The sequence below is a fragment of the Gymnoscopelus microlampas genome (genome assembly GCF_963454915.1).
Source record: "Gymnoscopelus microlampas genome assembly, chromosome: 12".
NCBI lineage: Eukaryota > Metazoa > Chordata > Actinopteri > Myctophiformes > Myctophidae > Gymnoscopelus > Gymnoscopelus microlampas.
This window is the reverse complement of record NC_139949.1, coordinates 3,534,059-3,550,869: the sequence shown is the minus strand read 5'-3', so window position 1 is coordinate 3,550,869 and position 16,811 is coordinate 3,534,059. Positions and strand designations below refer to the sequence as shown.

The 16,811-nt window shown below is 41.4% G+C and overlaps 1 protein-coding gene across 1 annotated transcript; it reads right to left on the bottom strand.

Annotated features, from left to right (window-relative positions):
• Positions 1–1,981: 1,981 nt before the first annotated feature.
• Positions 1,982–16,311, bottom strand: LOC311058030 (uncharacterized protein). The gene is made up of 3 exons (XM_084075296.1): positions 16,018–16,311; positions 14,473–14,652; positions 1,982–3,416 (listed from the first exon to the last, which is right to left on the bottom strand). Exons 1-3 carry the CDS (start codon positions 16,292–16,294, stop codon positions 2,128–2,130), a joined length of 1,746 nt encoding a protein of 581 aa, XP_083931422.1. The 5' UTR covers positions 16,295–16,311; the 3' UTR covers positions 1,982–2,127.
• Positions 16,312–16,811: the final 500 nt, after the last annotated feature.

Here is a 16,811-nt window from a genome sequence, read left to right as displayed (position 1 = left end):
GGAGATGCGGCGTTTAGAGAGTAAGAAAGGGCAATTATCTTAGCCTTGAATGCTGCCTTCGAGGAGGGCATTTGCGTTTTTTTCACCATTTATTTTTCACCATAATAAAATGCTGCATTCATGGTCTGGAGAGGGCACCTTTTTTACCAACGGGTAAAAGGGCAGGGGCTCAAGCCCCCTTTCATGTCTATGTGTGCACGTGCATGGTCCAGTGCAGAATGTATACTGTACAGTTCTGTTCTGTAGGCAACTTTAGCCAGCATTAGATTAATTACTCACCTGCTGCAAAGGTTGTTCCATAGGCCTACATTGTCTTGGTTTCAGAGAGCATGGTAATGGTTTTTCCCTAAAGTCTTGTGTTTATATTCCATAATATATGTCCATGTTGTTTTTACACACGGGAGAACGTAGGCTTGAAGAGCGTCGTCAAGCAGCCTCAATAGATATGTTTCCTCTCAAAACGGTGCACATTTAAAAACAAGTTTTTTTTAAAAATCTATATTATTGGATGTTTGTAAGTGATCATTCGACACATGTTTTATTTTGAAATTGTACTACTGGAAATAGAAGTAGCCAGGTAGCATAGTTGAAACTACAGCTGCTACGGAACGGGCACTGAAACGTTGACTTTTAGGGGGCAGCCCAAGGGGCTCCACGCAATTGCATGGGCTGCGTAGTGCATTGAACCACCACCCTTGGTGACAGGTGCTGACCCAGCCAGTACAGGGCGGATTTAGGCCCCAAGACATAAGAGGCACCCTGGGCAGTCTCCTGACATTCAACAATTCAAGCGCCCATTGATTTCTTCCCAATAGCGTGTAGTAGTTTCACCTTGGCTAATTCTATTTCCAATAGGTAAATTTCAAAATAAAACATGTTGACCAATCATTACAAATTTCCAATAGTGTAAATAAATAGACTCTTATTTTGAAATGCACATAGTTTTATAAATGTAATTTATATTGAGGCCATTGTGACACTTGTCAAGCGTAAACATAACTGATATGGATTAAACACATCATTTTGGACACTAGCATGCAGTCTGATGGTTGTCGTCAATTAAACTGCCTTATCTGCAGTCATATGTAGTTGTCTTAACAGATATTTAAAATGCTCAGAAAAATATTCATATGGCTCCATTGCACAATGTAACGTGGTCTAATCAGTACTGATATGCTTGCAAATGTAGGCTGTATTTTGTCATAAAGAAGACAAAAAATGTAATGCTGAGCTTGTATTTTTGGGGAAATCACAGATCGCTGAGTCTGTAACAGCATTGAGATTTCACATGGCCGTGTATGGAATACATGAAATATCCTGATGTTTTGTAATCACTATAAAACCGATCTGCTCTTTGGTGTTATGATTAGGCTATTATTATTCCAGTTTAATAAACATCTCGTTTCACGTTTAACCATTTAAAATTTTAATAAAAAATATTTTGGCATGGCCCTTTCAAAAGTCCCCCCAAAAGTTGCTCTGGTGGTGGTGTAACAAACTGCTGATTGGCTGAAGGGGAACAAACTGCTGATTGGCTGAAGGGGCTGTCAGTCAACGGTATTACTCCCACCCAGCTCAAGCCCACAGGAAAAAAGCCAAACAGGCCTGCATGCCAGAATCCTTCTTGAAATCAAATGGAAATGAGATTTCCGGAAGGGGTATGGTTTACTAGGCGCCTAGTAGCCCACTTTTACCCCAAAATGCCTCTAACCTCCTTATAGAAGGCCTTTTTTTCTGAAATCCCACCGACTTTGTTGATATTAATTACTACCTACACATGAGACGGATACCATTCAGTGTTAAGCACTGCCTTTAGAAGTCAGTACGAATGAAATAGAAATGTCCTTCCAAATTGTTTTAGATTAGATATCCTTTATTATCCACAAGGGGAAATTGTTTTGCTCGGGTCAATACATACATTCAAGACAATACATAAATATACACATAAATATAGTTCATCTGTTGGTCACACATCCTAAACTTTAATTTTTATTGAAGGATTTGCTACAAACTGCTTAAGATGTTTGTCTTGTATGCCTCTTGTTAATAGACGTGAATTTGACCCACCAGTTTGCAGGAATTCATTTTACCAGATTATTCATTTGACCCTTAGCCAGTCTGCACAACTTAAGGGTTTTCCCTTGTATGATGAGTCTTCACGTGCCTTTTCAGGTTGCCCATTTGAATAAAACATTTGCCACAAAATGTGCAACTATGGGGCTTTTCCCCTGTATGAATCATCATGTGTTGCTTCAGTCCACTATTATCACTAAAACCTTTGCCACAGACTGTACAAATATGGGGCTTTTCCCCTTTATGAACCACCATAATGTGTGTCTCAAGCTGTGGATTAAGATTAAAGCCTTTGCCACAAACCTTGCAACTATAGGGCTTCTCCTCTGTGTGTATCATCATGTGTTGTTTCAAATTTCCATTGAGGGTAAAGCCTTTTCCACAAACTGTGCAATTATAAGGCTTTTCTCCTGTATGAATCAGGCTGTGTTTCTTCAGATCATTCATTTGTACAAAGCCTTTACCGCAGATAGTGCAACTATAGGGTTTTTCCCCTGTATGAATCATTATGTGCCTCTTCAGATTCTTATTAGAATTAAAGTCTTTTCCACAAAATGGGCAATTAAAGCTCTTTTCCCCTGTATGCATGACCAGCTGTTTCTCCTCAGTGTGAATAACCATGTGTTGCTTCAAATTTCCATTAAGGTTAAAGCCTTTTCCACAAACTGTGCAAATATAGGGCTTTTCCCCTGTATGAATCAGACTGTGTTTCTTCAGATCATTCATTTGAACAAAGCCTTTACCGCAAACTGTGCAACAATGTTTTTTTTCCCCTGTATGAATCATCATATGTCTCTTCAGATTTCTATTAGTAATAAAACCTTTTCCACAAACTGTGCAATCAAAGCTCTTTTCAGCCTTGCCACTGTGAATCCTTGTGCATGTTGTTTGCTTTGATAATGTATTTGACAGCTTGTGGCTCAAAGTGAACGTGTCTCCTTCCACATGTGTCTTGTGCGATTTCGGTGTGTTTAAATTGGACTGGTCTTCCCGTTTCTCCTCCCATTCATCACTGTCTTCAGTGTCAGATTCATAACAGTGTGAAGAGAGGAGCTCATCATCTCTGGTAGATTGTGATGCGCCACAGTCCTCTACATCAGCTTGTGTTTTTATGTGTTCAGTTGAGGTAGTGGCTACGGGCTCAGTCTCTCCGTTTTCATCATCATCTTCACTTTTCACTGATACTAATGTCAATGTTGACAGATCAGCCACCTCTGGTCTTTGAAGTAGCTCATCATGTTCCTCTTTAATGTGTGGAAGCTCTGGTTCCTCCTGAACCAGACTGGGACCAGTCTCTTGTTGTGCAGGGGAAACCTCTTTACACACAGGGAGGTGCAGGAAGCCTAGAGAAAAAATCAGATGAGAGAAAACTATTATTATGTTTGAAAAGGTTTTCATGTGGCGTTTCCTTGGTTTAATAGCTTTGGCGGAATAGTTGGAGGAACTTCAGATTTAAATCAATTATCCAATTCCAAACCATAAGTATCTCCTCATTATAAAAGACATTTGTTCAGGGCTTGACATTAACTTTTTAATATTATTGTCTTTGGCCAATCATATTCTAAATTCACTTGTCTAGGCTAGACACAAATTCACTCGTCCTGGTTTACATTTATTTACTTTTCTTGCATTTAGCATTTGAATTCCTAATTTAGTTCTTAATTGATGAATCTTAATATTTCTCAGCAGACAAAAACAACGTAAATAAAGACAAGCATTCACACTTTGATAAAACTGCTCATACTGTAGCGCATGTGCAGTTTTAGCGCAGCCTTCAAATCCAGCCCTATATTGCGCTGACCAAAAAAAAACATCCTCATGGAAGTACCAGACTCATATCCACGCAGTGATATAGTCTGGCTACGTGAGGCTAGCAATGTGTGCCTCGGGGTCTGCATGTTTCGTTTGTGACATTCGTCCACCCAACCATAGGTTGACCCGCTAGGAAATTTTCGAGTTTTGGTGTAGCTACGAGCAATCGAGTATACAAATGTAACATTAAATGGACTCCTCGGAATTTGATTAAGTAACTATGAGCACTATAGCTCTGGATAAAGAGCTACATTTACAGATTGTAAATGTTAGTCATTTTCAGATTTTCTATTAATAGTAGAGGACCTGGCTAAGATTTGTATGCACTTAATTTAGGAGAGAATATCTCAACTGTTTTTGGCTAATATGACCCCAAGGAACAACTTAGGAACTATGAGAAATTCTCTATCCGGGGCGAAATACCCGAAATTGACCACACCCTTTTTAAAATGACCGCTACTTCAAACATGGCACTATCTTCTAAACCGTTGGAGCTACATATTTTCTGAGGTGCTCAAAATGTTCAGAATACTCATGTTTGGGAAACCCGTGCCCGAGCCAGCAACAGGTCATCATAGTGGCCAAATCCAATATGGCCGCCACCTGAAAAAGGTTTTGTCTATAACTTTTGAACCAGATGAGCTATGAATACAAACTTGGTGTCTAAATGTTTTTTGACAATTAGAAACATGTTGGAACGCTTATCTTTATGACTGGGTGTGGCTGGACCTCTATTTTTACCTCTATTCTGTTGTAACACCAAGACAATTATGTACAATGTACAATAATACAGATTGTTCAAATTCTATACATCCTATGATAGGATTACATTTATGCTGTGCATTGTTGCACATACTGCACTAGCTGTAGCTGTATAATTAGGAATGAGTTCTACTCTAAATCATTCTATTGTTTCAATAAAATTACATCTGTAATTGGTTGTTCCATAACACAGTGGCCATATATGTGATATGCACATTAGAGTCCTCTAGATAGATTAAATCATTAAGATAAGCATTCCAACATGTTTCTAATGGTCAAAAAACATGATTTAGACACCAAGTTTGCATTTGTAGCTCATCTGGTTCAAACATAGCCTAAACCTTTTTCAGGTGGCGGCTATATTGGATTTGGCCACTATGATGATCCCAAAGGTTGCTGGCTCGGGCACCCTTGCTACATCATCAGAGCATGCCCTGGGTTATATCTGGGACACATTTGGTGCTTTTAGATTGATTCACACAAAAATATTCTTATGGCCCTGGACTGTAGTTGACCGTTTTTAGCCGTTTGTTTTAGCGGGTCTGTAATAAAATATAAAATTTGACATTTTACACTTTTCTATTTTTCACTGAATATGAGTATTGTGAACATTTTGAGCACCTCAGAAAATCTGTAGCTCCAACGGTTTAGAAGATAGAGCCATGTTTAAAGTAGTGGTCATTTTAAAAGGGGCGTGGTCATTTCCGAGTATTTCGCCCCGGATAGAGAATTTCTCATAGTTCCTAAATTGTTCCTTGGGGTCATATTAGCCAAGAACAGTTGAGATAATCTCTCCTAAATTAAGTGCATACATATCTTAGCCAGGTCCTAGACTATAAGGGGAATTCAAGCTTTGTACTCTATAGTGAAAGTTAGAAGAACTACATGAAACAAACCCTAATATTCACCTGAAATTAGTTCCGAGATCCGAGTGGAGTCGACATAAAAAAATGTTAAAGGTAAGACGCACCCGGACCGCCGGACACCACGGCACCCATTATTTTATGGAGCCGACAAAACTAAAATGCTGTTCTACCGCAGAATATGCGATATGTTAGCTGTAGCAGCCTACTATAAGAGACTTTCACCTCGATGAATAAGTAGCTTAATCTATGATCACACATGCCACTTTGATTCCACGGAGGTATAGTTTAATGCGCTTTCGGCTCTCGCTTCAACTGTCGGGGGACAACGTTGTTCCCCCATATATTTCCCTGCAGTATTCTGATCCCTGGTCAGTCGGTCTGATCCCTATCATAGCGGCACTTGATTCTTCTTTCACACCTACAGCCAGCATACAAAGAACAACGAGGTGTCTGACACCTAGTTGACAGAGTTGAGAGAGCAACTGCATGTAGCCAGTAACAGTATCAGTGAATCTGGGCAAACACACTTGCACACATTTTGCACACACTAGACACATTTGAACACACTAGACAACGGTGCCCGTTGGGTACAGTCCTACTCGGGAACGATGCAAACAAGGAATGCATGCCCCACCCTGTTATGCAATACCCGTTGCACCCGCAATACCCGCTGTTACTGCACTGCCCATCTTTCGCCGCAGGCTGAAAACCCACCTCTTCAGGAAACACTACCCTTCCTCTTTGCCTGGCCTACTTGTTGTTAACTAGTTGTACGAACTCTTGTTTTATTGTTGTATTGTTTTATTGGATCTTGTTTAGTCGATACAATTTGTTTTAGCTTGTGCTCATTTGATTTTGCTATTTTGTCTCATCTGTTTAAGAAAGTAGGTAGCTGATATATTGCACTTTTACCTTAACGCTAGGTATAATCTTGGTTGCTTGTTTTTGCAGGAAATGCACTTAAGACTTCTGGTGATTAGTAGTTTAGTTCCCTACCTATGTTGAATGCACTTATTGTAAGTCGCTTTGGATAAAAGCGTCTGCTAAATGACTGTAATGTAAAGTAATAATGTAACCGTCTGTCTGTCTGTCTGTCTGTCTGTCTGTCTGTATGTGTCCTTTTGGTGCCCATATGGAAAAGCCATTGTGCAGTGGTAAAGATATGTGGAGTGCAAACTGACTGCATGTGAAAAGTGGACTGACTGACTGACTAATCAACAGCTCAACATTCTAAAATGCTAATGATAAAAGTGGTAACTTGGAAAAGCCTTCAGCGAATAAGCACAATGGCATGTAAAAAGATTCACTGCAAGCATGTTGGCTTTGTAATTGTCTTTGTTGTCATCTTGTTAAAATGCTACTGATACACGCAATAACTTGATTGAATATTCAAGCACAATGACACTTCATAATAACGTGTTAACTTTGTAATTGTCTTTGTTGTCATCTTGTTAAAATGCTACTGATACACGCAATAACTTGATTGAATATTCAAGCACAATGACACTTCATAATAACGTGTTAACTTCAAGTGTGCTTTTGTTTGTTTAGTATGAACACGTCAATGTCCTGATTGAAATTTGGTCACACACCTTCGTTTGTTTGTGTTGGACATATATGATGTTCTTCTTCCTTAACACATTGAGTGTCAAAACCAGAGACCTACGGTTTTGCAAATACACCAGTTGAGTGCCATAACCGTAGATATACGCGGGGAGAATTTATTTTTATTTATTTCACGTGGGGACCTCTAACGCAACTTTGGAATGACTCACAGAGTCTGTAAAATGGAGAGGACGGATGTGGATCCGTGCCAAAAAAACTACCTCCCGTCCACTCCATATCTCCTTGAGAAAAAGCTCAATTTCTCCATATCTTTTTAACGTGGTGAAAACGAGCCATTTTCGACGCACGGCGCAATGGCGGATCGCATGATAAATATTATTGTTTACACCCTTTGTTTACATCGTGTCCTCGTCGCAGAGATGGGGACTCGAGTCAGGGACTCTGACTCGAGTCGCACTCGAGTAGACACAAATGAGAGACTCGACTTGACTCTGACTCGCCCCTCAAAGAGACTCGACTTGACTCTGACTCGCCCCTCAAAGACTTGAGACTTGACTCGGACTCGAGCTCAAAGACTCCTGGACAATCTTTATTTTATAGTTTTTTTTGGGACGCAGCTAGTAATGAATGAAATGCCCCGAAAACGTCCACTACCCTGTCTCCTCCCTTTCCCCTCGGGGCGCGCTGCGCGCGCTGTCTTCCAACCGGCTTAAGTCAAGCTGCTTCGACCAGCTCATTAACGTAAACAAACATGGCGAGCAGCAGTGCGGGTGCGTCTGCATCAACTCCAGCGTGTGCGGCTGCATCAACTCCAGCGTGTGCGGCTGCTGCCGTGCCGTTCATTATAACCTTTGCATATAACAACTTCGCACAAAATGGAATCGACCGATCAGGAACATGTAAAGAGTGTGGAAAGGTCATAAGAGAAAAAGGATCCACGACCAGCAACTTTCTCCGTCATCTCGATAACAAGCACAAGGAGAGGTCAGTCAGTCACTAATAATGGTTAACTCAGCAACACAACAGGCAACACCTATCTTAACGTTAGTTAACTTGGCATTTGCGGAATATTTTTATAAGATCATCCGATCATCATCGTGTCGTGATTCTTGTGAACGTCGGTACTGTGTTTAACATTGCACTCCTGTGTCTCGTTAAACGTAAACATATTCATTGCATTAACGTCAGCTACGCAAGTTACATGTCTATTCTGTTGACCACGTAATGTACTCTAAGGTTACATGGTTATTTTTTTTTACCAAATGCGAAGATTTGTATTCACCGTTGCGCCTCATTGTTTATGTGAGCTACAAGCTGTCGACACACCATGGCGTGGTGGGTTGACAACGTGTTTGTCTGTTTTTTTGGGTACATGGTGCACGTCATGCGTCGTCAGCTATGCATCTGGGTGTAGAGGCTAAGACTGATGTGTAGGCTACAGTAGATTATTGCCTATGTTGTCAGTTATCACACTAGTTCAGTGGTGGAAAGTACATTTACTCAAGTACTGTGTTTAAGTACAATTTTGAGGTATTTTTCCCCAAAGCCTTAACACTCTCCTGGAAGGACAAAGACAAAAAGCCCTGTGCCTAACAGTTAACAGGCAGAGAGTTGAGCCAGCTAAAAGAGCTTGTAGATCTGCTATTTTTCAAGGCTTTTACACATTTTAGACAGGACATTCTGCATAACTGGTACTTTAAGTATATTTTGATGCCAATACTTTTGTACTTTTTACTCAAGTAAATTTTGATTACCAGACTTCTATTTGTAACAGAGTATTTGCATTACATTAGCATTACAGTAAACAATTTGAGTACTTTTTCCACCACTCTACTAGTTGTGTTGTAGGCTACAGAAAAATAGAACATAGGTAGACATGGCATGCAACGCTCTAGTTTAGAACCAGTTCTCTCAGAACCTTGTGGTTCCTGGTGTGATTTGCTACAAATACAAATATGTCTATCATCTATATTTTTGTGTTATAATTACTAATTATCAACCTTCCATGTTGTTTATTTACATTTTACAGGCATGCTGAATATAAGAAGGCCAAAAAAGGTTCCTGTGGAGAAGAGGGTCAGCGCAGCCTTGATTCCTTCTTCACAACTGGTGTAAAAGTATACAGCCAGGGCAATCCCAGACAGAAGGCCATTACCGAATCCATAATACAGGACCTCATCATTTCATGCAACCTGCCTCTGTCTTTGGTTGAAAAACCTAGCTTTAGAAACTTCATGTCAGTGGTGGATACGAAATACTGCCCAGTAAGCCGAAGCACTGTAACCAGACGTCTGAGTGATCTAGTTGCAGACAAAGAGTCCAAGATCAAATCTAAATTACAAAAAGCAGAAACTGTGTCTGTGACTGTGGACATTTGGACTGACAGGAGCATGCGTGGCTTTCTAGGTGTAACAGCCCACTTCATGGAAATAGAGAAGAACAGCTCAAGATTGAAGACAGTTCTCTTAAGTTGTGATAGATTCACAGGTTCTCACACTGGAGAAAGAATCAGTGAAAAGTTTGAGCAGATATGTGACAACTTTAATATAAAACACAAATTAGATTACATTATCAGTGACAATGCCTCAAATATGAAGAAGGCCTTCACAGTTTGTTTCCCCGCAGCTACAGCTGAGCCTGAGAGGGCTGAGGCTGAGGGTGATGATGAGGGTGAAGATGACCTGGATGTCGAAAATACCAACTTATGGGAGGATGTGCCTGAAGACCTCCAAGAGGATGTGGACATCATCCAGAGCAGCTGCCGGCAACAGCGGCTACAGTGCTTTGCCCATTCATTGCAGCTTGTTGTGCGAGATGGACTGAAGGAGACCAAAATTATTAATTGCGCAATGGCAAAAGTGACAAAATTCTGCAGTCTACTTCATTCAACTTGTGGACTTAAGGAAGCCTTTGAGGCACAGTATGGGGCCAATCGCAGCATCCCCTCTGCTGTAGCAACGCGCTGGAACTCGACTCTCCGCCTTGTAGAGGCAGTCACTGACCTTGATCCCCAAACCCTTAACCCTCTCCTGGAAGGACAAGGACACAAAGCCCTGTGCCTAACAGGCAGAGAGTTGAGTCAGCTAAAAGAGCTTGTAGACATTCTGGACCCTTTTCTTCAAGCAACAGATCTCACACAAGGGGACAAAGTGGTGACTATCAGTGCGGCTCTCCCTAGCATACTATCACTCAACAGCCACCTCAACAGTATGCTAAAGAAGGCTCGTCACCTGCTCGGCTTAGTGAAAGCACTACAAAAGTCCATCCAACGCCGTTTTCAGGGGATCTTTGTCAATGTCAGAATGGATGAATCGGACAAACCCACAGGAGAGCTTCCCTTTGGAGATATGGTGTACATGATGTCTGCACTACTAGACCCATCCTTCTGCCTCTTTTGGCTGCAGCAAGATGTCCTCGTCCCAGATGATGTCAAGAGTGATGTGAGGGAGATGATAATAGGTAGGTGAAAATGCACACTATTTATCATAGAATCACATTATGCACTAATGTCAATGTTATTTAGTCTTACTCATCATAGATTCATTAACTTATAGATTCATCATTAAAGTAACCATCACTATTGTATGTATAACATCATAATATAACTAACCATGATTTTTGTGTACATTTTTCAGACCATGTCTTGGCTGAGGCGTGTCAAGTCACCATACGCCAAGAGAGCAGCAGTGGAGAAGAGGATAAGGAGCCGTCACCGACCCCTGCCAAAGTTCCACGCCTTTTCTCTGGCTACCGGAAGAAAAGCAACAAGAAACGGGGAGACCATGGCTCATCTGTCAAGAATGAGCTCAAGCGCTACATCCAGGACTCAGAGTCCTTGGAGGAAGAAGAAATGGACTGTCTGGATTTCTGGAATAGGCATGCAAAGGTCTTCCCCAGAATATATAGTGTAGCAATGAGAGTGCTTAGTGTCCCTGCTACCAGTGCACCAGTGGAGAGGGTATTTAGTCACGGAGGTATTATAATGCGCCCGCACAGAGCCAGGCTTAGTGCAACAAACCTGACAAGCTTGATCTTTTTGAAATGTAACCAGAATGTTGCATAAAACATTTCAAGGTCTTTCAAGACCACACTGAGAGAGCCTAGGACACCTTATGGGAGGCTTTATAATTGTTTCACAGAGCATGGGTTAGTGCAAGGACAGTGTCAAGCAGTGAAAGTTGACTGTTGTTTTATTTTTATGTACCCACTATGTTCCAAATGTAGGTTTTGTTAACGCCTCATTGTTTATTTGCCCCAAAAAACTGAGCTACAAGGTCAAGCTGTCGACACACCATGGCGTGGTGGGTTGATAACTTTTCTGTTTTTTTTTTGGGTACATGGTGCACGTCATGCGTCGTCAGCTATGCATCTGGGTGTAGAGGCTAAGACTGATGTGTAGGCTACAGTAGATTATTGCCTATGTATGTTGTCAGTTATCACACTAGTTCAGTGGTAGAAAGTACATTGTTTAAGTACAATTTTGAGGTATTTTTCCCCAAAGCCTTAACACTCAGGACAAAGACAAAAAGCCCTGTGCCTAACAGTTAACAGGAGTTGAGCCATTTCAAGGTCTTTCAAGACCACACTGAGAGAGCCTAGGACACCTTATCGGAGGCTTTATAATTGTTTCACAGAGCATGGGTTAGTGCAAGGACAGTGTCAAGCAGTGAAAGTTGACTGTTGTTTTATTTTTATGTACCCACTATGTTCCAAATGTAGGTTTTGTTAACGCCTCATTGTTTATTTGCCCCAAAAAACTGAGCTACAAGGTCAAGCTGTCGACACACCATGGCGTGGTGGGTTGATAACTTTTCTGTTTTTTTTTTGGGTACATGGTGCACGTCATGCGTCGTCAGCTATGCATCTGGGTGTAGAGGCTAAGACTGATGTGTAGGCTACAGTAGATTATTGCCTATGTATGTTGTCAGTTATCACACTAGTTCAGTGGTAGAAAGTACATTGTTTAAGTACAATTTTGAGGTATTTTTCCCCAAAGCCTTAACACTCAGGACAAAGACAAAAAGCCCTGTGCCTAACAGTTAACAGGAGTTGAGCCATTTCAAGGTCTTTCAAGACCACACTGAGAGAGCCTAGGACACCTTATCGGAGGCTTTATAATTGTTTCACAGAGCATGGGTTAGTGCAAGGACAGTGTCAAGCAGTGAAAGTTGACTGTTGTTTTATTTTTATGTACCCACTATGTTCCAAATGTATGTTTTGTGATTCAAAGAAGAGTAACAGAAGGTCTGACCTTATTGTGGGTGTTTAACATTACTGTAATTTTATTGTTTTATTGTTGTTAATATGATTTCTTGGCAAATCTGTCAGTTTGTTTTGCACCAAGTTCCAACCATGCATGCACTGCACTGCAAAGTGCAATCACTTTACATTTCAGAAACAAAAACATCTGAATGGAAAAAAAAGGAAGGAAAAAGAAACAAAAGCTTTATTTGGAATAAAGATGTTTGCTTTTAAACAAGGTTTAATTGTGTTTCATATTGCATTGCTATAGCATAGCCTGTTTAAAGTTAAGATATATCAAAATATCAATCAATGATGACATAGTACATACTGCATGTTTAAATTATTTTTAATCGATAAATTAACAGTAAAGGCTTACGACAGTGACGTAAAACGTATTCTTTTCTATGAGTAACCGTAGTGGAGGATACGTTTTACGTTACTGCCGTAAAGCAGTCTGTGACTGTTGTTGATACCGGCGCGATGTGTGTTAAGCTGCTGACTTCTGTTGAAGTTATGTTCGGTTCGGTTCGTATTTTAAATCATCAGCTCAGCTGCCAAGCAAGTATGGCTGGGACCATTCCACAAAGACGGATGATGATGAAAAAGTTAATGTTAATCTTTGCGATCGGGGACGGGGGACCCTGCTACTTGGACATAACATAACTTTATTGCTGCCAGGGGAACTATATGGAGAGCTTCCTGGATTAGAATGGTGGAAATGGAACGTTAACAATAAGATATAACAGCCAACGTGAGTACATACATACACATAGTGCCTTTCCTGAAACGTATATGCTACTGTATGTGACTCTGTACCGTCCGGCCCGGCCGGGGGTCGTTCGGGGATGTCCATGCCTCCATGCATGGTTGTAGTGCGCTCTCGTTACGCTGACGAGAGGGCACAGCAGCCAGTACACGTGCAGTGCGCAATAGATTTATTGTATACCCCAAACAAACACGTTGACAAGTCAATCTTCCTTAATTAAACATAAGTAGACTACTAACCAGCAGCAGTTGCCTTGGTCAGGCTGTGTGTGCGCCTGTGCTTACTGCAGTTGAGCTGCGCTATAAGACGCAAAGGAGCCTAAATGAATGTATCCTACTATTTTGATAAACATTCATTCTGTGTATTTCTCATTTCGGGTTGGGATCATAATAACTGTATTTCAGCCTTAGGCTACATCAGGGGTCTTCAACCTTTTCAGGCCAGGGACCCCCAAACTGATGGGGTGATGGAGCAGGGATCCCTACCTCATAGGGTGGGGGATAGGCTACCACATATATCGTATATTTATGTATAAAATTGTGTTTCATATATAAATAAACATGAAAAAATGATTGCCTCCTCCTAAGCACAGGTTGTCCCAATAGGTGTGCAAAAGAACCTTTCTCTACAAAATATGTATAAACCTACCATGTTATTGTGCATTCAATACTAAGCTATTAAAATGTCATGTTATGTTTAAAGACAAATTGATATTTCTGGAAAAAGTTAAAGTTTTAAAAACAAAAATATTTTTTTAATCAAACAGCAATTTCGTGGACCCCCTGCAGTACCTCCGTCGATCCCCTAGGGGTTGCGGACCCCCTGTTGAAGACCTCTGTAGTGGCTACATCATATAAATACAAAATACATAATTAAATACATTAAGAATAGAATATCCCCCCCCCCCCAAATTTTTTTTTTTTTTTTTTTTAAAGACTTGAGACTCCACAAGACTCGAGACTTGACTCGGACTCGACCCTCAAAGACTCGAGACTTGACTCGGACTCGACCCTCAAAGACTCGAGACTTGACTCGGACTCGACCCTCAAAGACTTGAGACTTGACTCGGACTCGACCCTCAAAGACTTGAGACTTGACTCAGACTCGACGGTCTCGACCCTCAAAGACTTCAGACTTGACTCAGACTCGACCCTCAAAGACTTCAGACTTGACTCGGACTCTAGCTCAGAGACTCGTGGACATCTCTGCCTCGTCGTGGCGTCTGCAGCGCTAAACAGATCAGCGTAAACGGTAAGAATGCCAGCACTAGATGTACCCTGTTTTTAAAAAACCTCTGGCACTAAATGTGTTAAAAGCAAGAAAGCTATGGCCTGTTTGACTGTGGGAAACACTGTATGCTAATAAAGTGATAGTTTGTTTTACCCGATAAAGTGTTGCACCTCATCTTCTCTTTACCAGCCTCCTCCTCCCGTTCCTCTTTAAGCTGTGGAGGTTGTGGTTCCTCCTGGACCGGACTGGGGCTCTTCTCCTCCTGTTGTGGAGGTGGTGGTTCCTCCTGGACCAGACTGGGGCTCCTCTTCTCATCATGTCCAGATGAAACCTCTTTACACACAGACAGAAGGGGGGGAAAAGAGGCATCATCAATCGAGTGTTTTTTTTTAATGTTTTTTTTTGTTAAAATATATTTGTTTATATTAAAGTATAAGTGAGCTTTTACTTGTACTATGTAAGCACTGAAATGACCTACGGATAATTAATAATATAAGGTTAATAATGCTAAATCGTTTTCGTCCGAAAGAGCCGGAAACACAGGGAAAATGTTTTACCGAAACAAGATGTTGCAATGACCTAAACAAAACAGCAGCAACATATCAACATTTCAGAGAAAGACACGACACAAATTGCTGTGCAGGCTACAGGAATATAGCCTACCACTAAAGTCAGCAAATAAGCATGCCTTTATTTTTGTCAGTCCCAAAGGAAAGGAACACCCCCCCCCCCCCCCATTTGGAACATTTGGAATATTTTTTTAAACATTTCAACAATTACAAATCATGTATGGGGGTCCATGGCAGCTGGCACACAATATTTGTACATGGGGGTCTGCAGCCAATTACATTATCTATTTGAGATGGGTGGGGGGAATAGACCCACATTTTGAGACCCACTGTTCTAGTAGAATGAAGCTACCCACATAATACTGGTAAATGTAGTTCAGCTAGCTGCTAATCAGTGTAGCAACTTGTAGCTACCATGTCTGCTTACTATAAGCGACTTTGGGCTTGTTTTTCTGTCAAGTCGCTTGTAAATATCGGTAGTTGTGAGTTGCGTTTTTTTTTTTGGCTTCTTTCTTAAGTGTAGTTGCTAATTTGGGCTTGCTTCCATTTTTCTTTCATTGTTGTTTTGTCTGTTTAAACCAGTGGTTCTCAAACATTTTCATGTCAAGGACCCCCCAAATTAATAGGTGTTCGTCCACAGGCCCCCATCTGGAAATATTTTGTGCAAGGGATGCCCATACAAGATGTATGTATTTAAAATTTCAAAAAACATTCAATAAATGTTCCACCCCCCCCCCCCCCCCCCCATTGTGAGCTTGTAGATACGTTGGCTATTTTCCAAATAGCCAACGTATACGGGTTTTAAAGTACTCTTTTTTGTTAAAAAGGTTAAAGTACTATATTCTGATAGTAATCATTGCTACAGAGCATTTGTTTGGTCACAGGGGTCTCTCCAGCTCTTTAATAAACAGAATGTAGTACATTGTCATCTAAGTGACAACATTTAAACCAATCAGGAAAGAGCACTGAAAATGCATTTTCTGTATAATAAAGAGCTGGAGAGACATGGGAGACTCCTTTTACCAAACAAACACTCTATAGCAATGAGTACTATCAGACTATATAGCGAAATCTGCACAACACTGCTTACGCTACGGCCTGTGTTCAACGTGTGATGCAATTTACAAACCTGCTCTGCGTAGTTTGATGTGTGGCTGCAGCATCACGTCCAGCAGTTTGTTCTGTCTCTCCAGCAGAGTTTCTAGCGTCTCCATCTCTCTCTGGAAGAGGTGGAACATGAACTCTGCAGCCGCACTGAGGCGCTCCAACACAAACACTCCGACGTTAAGCTTCACACGACAAACATCAGCGCCACGCTGCTGTTTGTCCAAAACACACAGTATCTCCTCTCCCACCGACGTCATGTGTTCATTTATCGACCGCCTGACAGACTCTGTTTGACACATTTTACCTCGTTTAGGAGACCTTTTTTCCCCCAACCGCGACCGTTGTTTCACCCCGCGCGCTGTGAACGCTATGGGAATAAGACGCGTTTACTTCCGGGTTCAGCGTGTTTCAAGCATGCGCATTGCGCAATATGGTTCCACGCTGATGGTGTGTGTGAGAGAGAGAGAGAGAGAGAGAGAGAGAGAGAGGGGGAGAGAGAGAGAGAGGGGGAGAGAGAGAGAGAGAGAGCGAGAGAGAGGGGGAGGCAGGCATAGACAGAGACAGAGAGAGTACGGACGGACGGACGGACGGACAGACAGACAGTGTGCGTGCGCGATAATATCCTGGACTATACAGAATCAATTAAACACTAAGGTACAGTGTCCTCAAAGTATCCCACACAAACCCAGTCGAGTATAAAGGTATACACACACAATCCCAAAACAGTACCCTAGCGTGTGTGTGTGTGTGTGTGTGTGTGTGTGTGTGCGTGTGCGTGTGCGTGTGTGTGTGTGTGTTTGATTCTCTGTGAGAAAA

Excerpts from the sequence above, each read along its gene's own strand:
- LOC311058030 (XM_084075296.1), bottom strand. The coding sequence starts at position 16,294 with ATGTGTCAAACAGAGTCTGTCAGGCGGTCGATAAATGAACACATGACG. Across the intron at positions 14,653-16,017 it reads CATCAAACTACGCAGAGCAG|AGGTTTCATCTGGACATGAT; the intron begins GTTTGTAAATTG and ends CTGTGTGTAAAG. Across the intron at positions 3,417-14,472 it reads GAGGTGCAACACTTTATCGG|GCTTCCTGCACCTCCCTGTG; the intron begins GTAAAACAAACT and ends TTTTTTCTCTAG.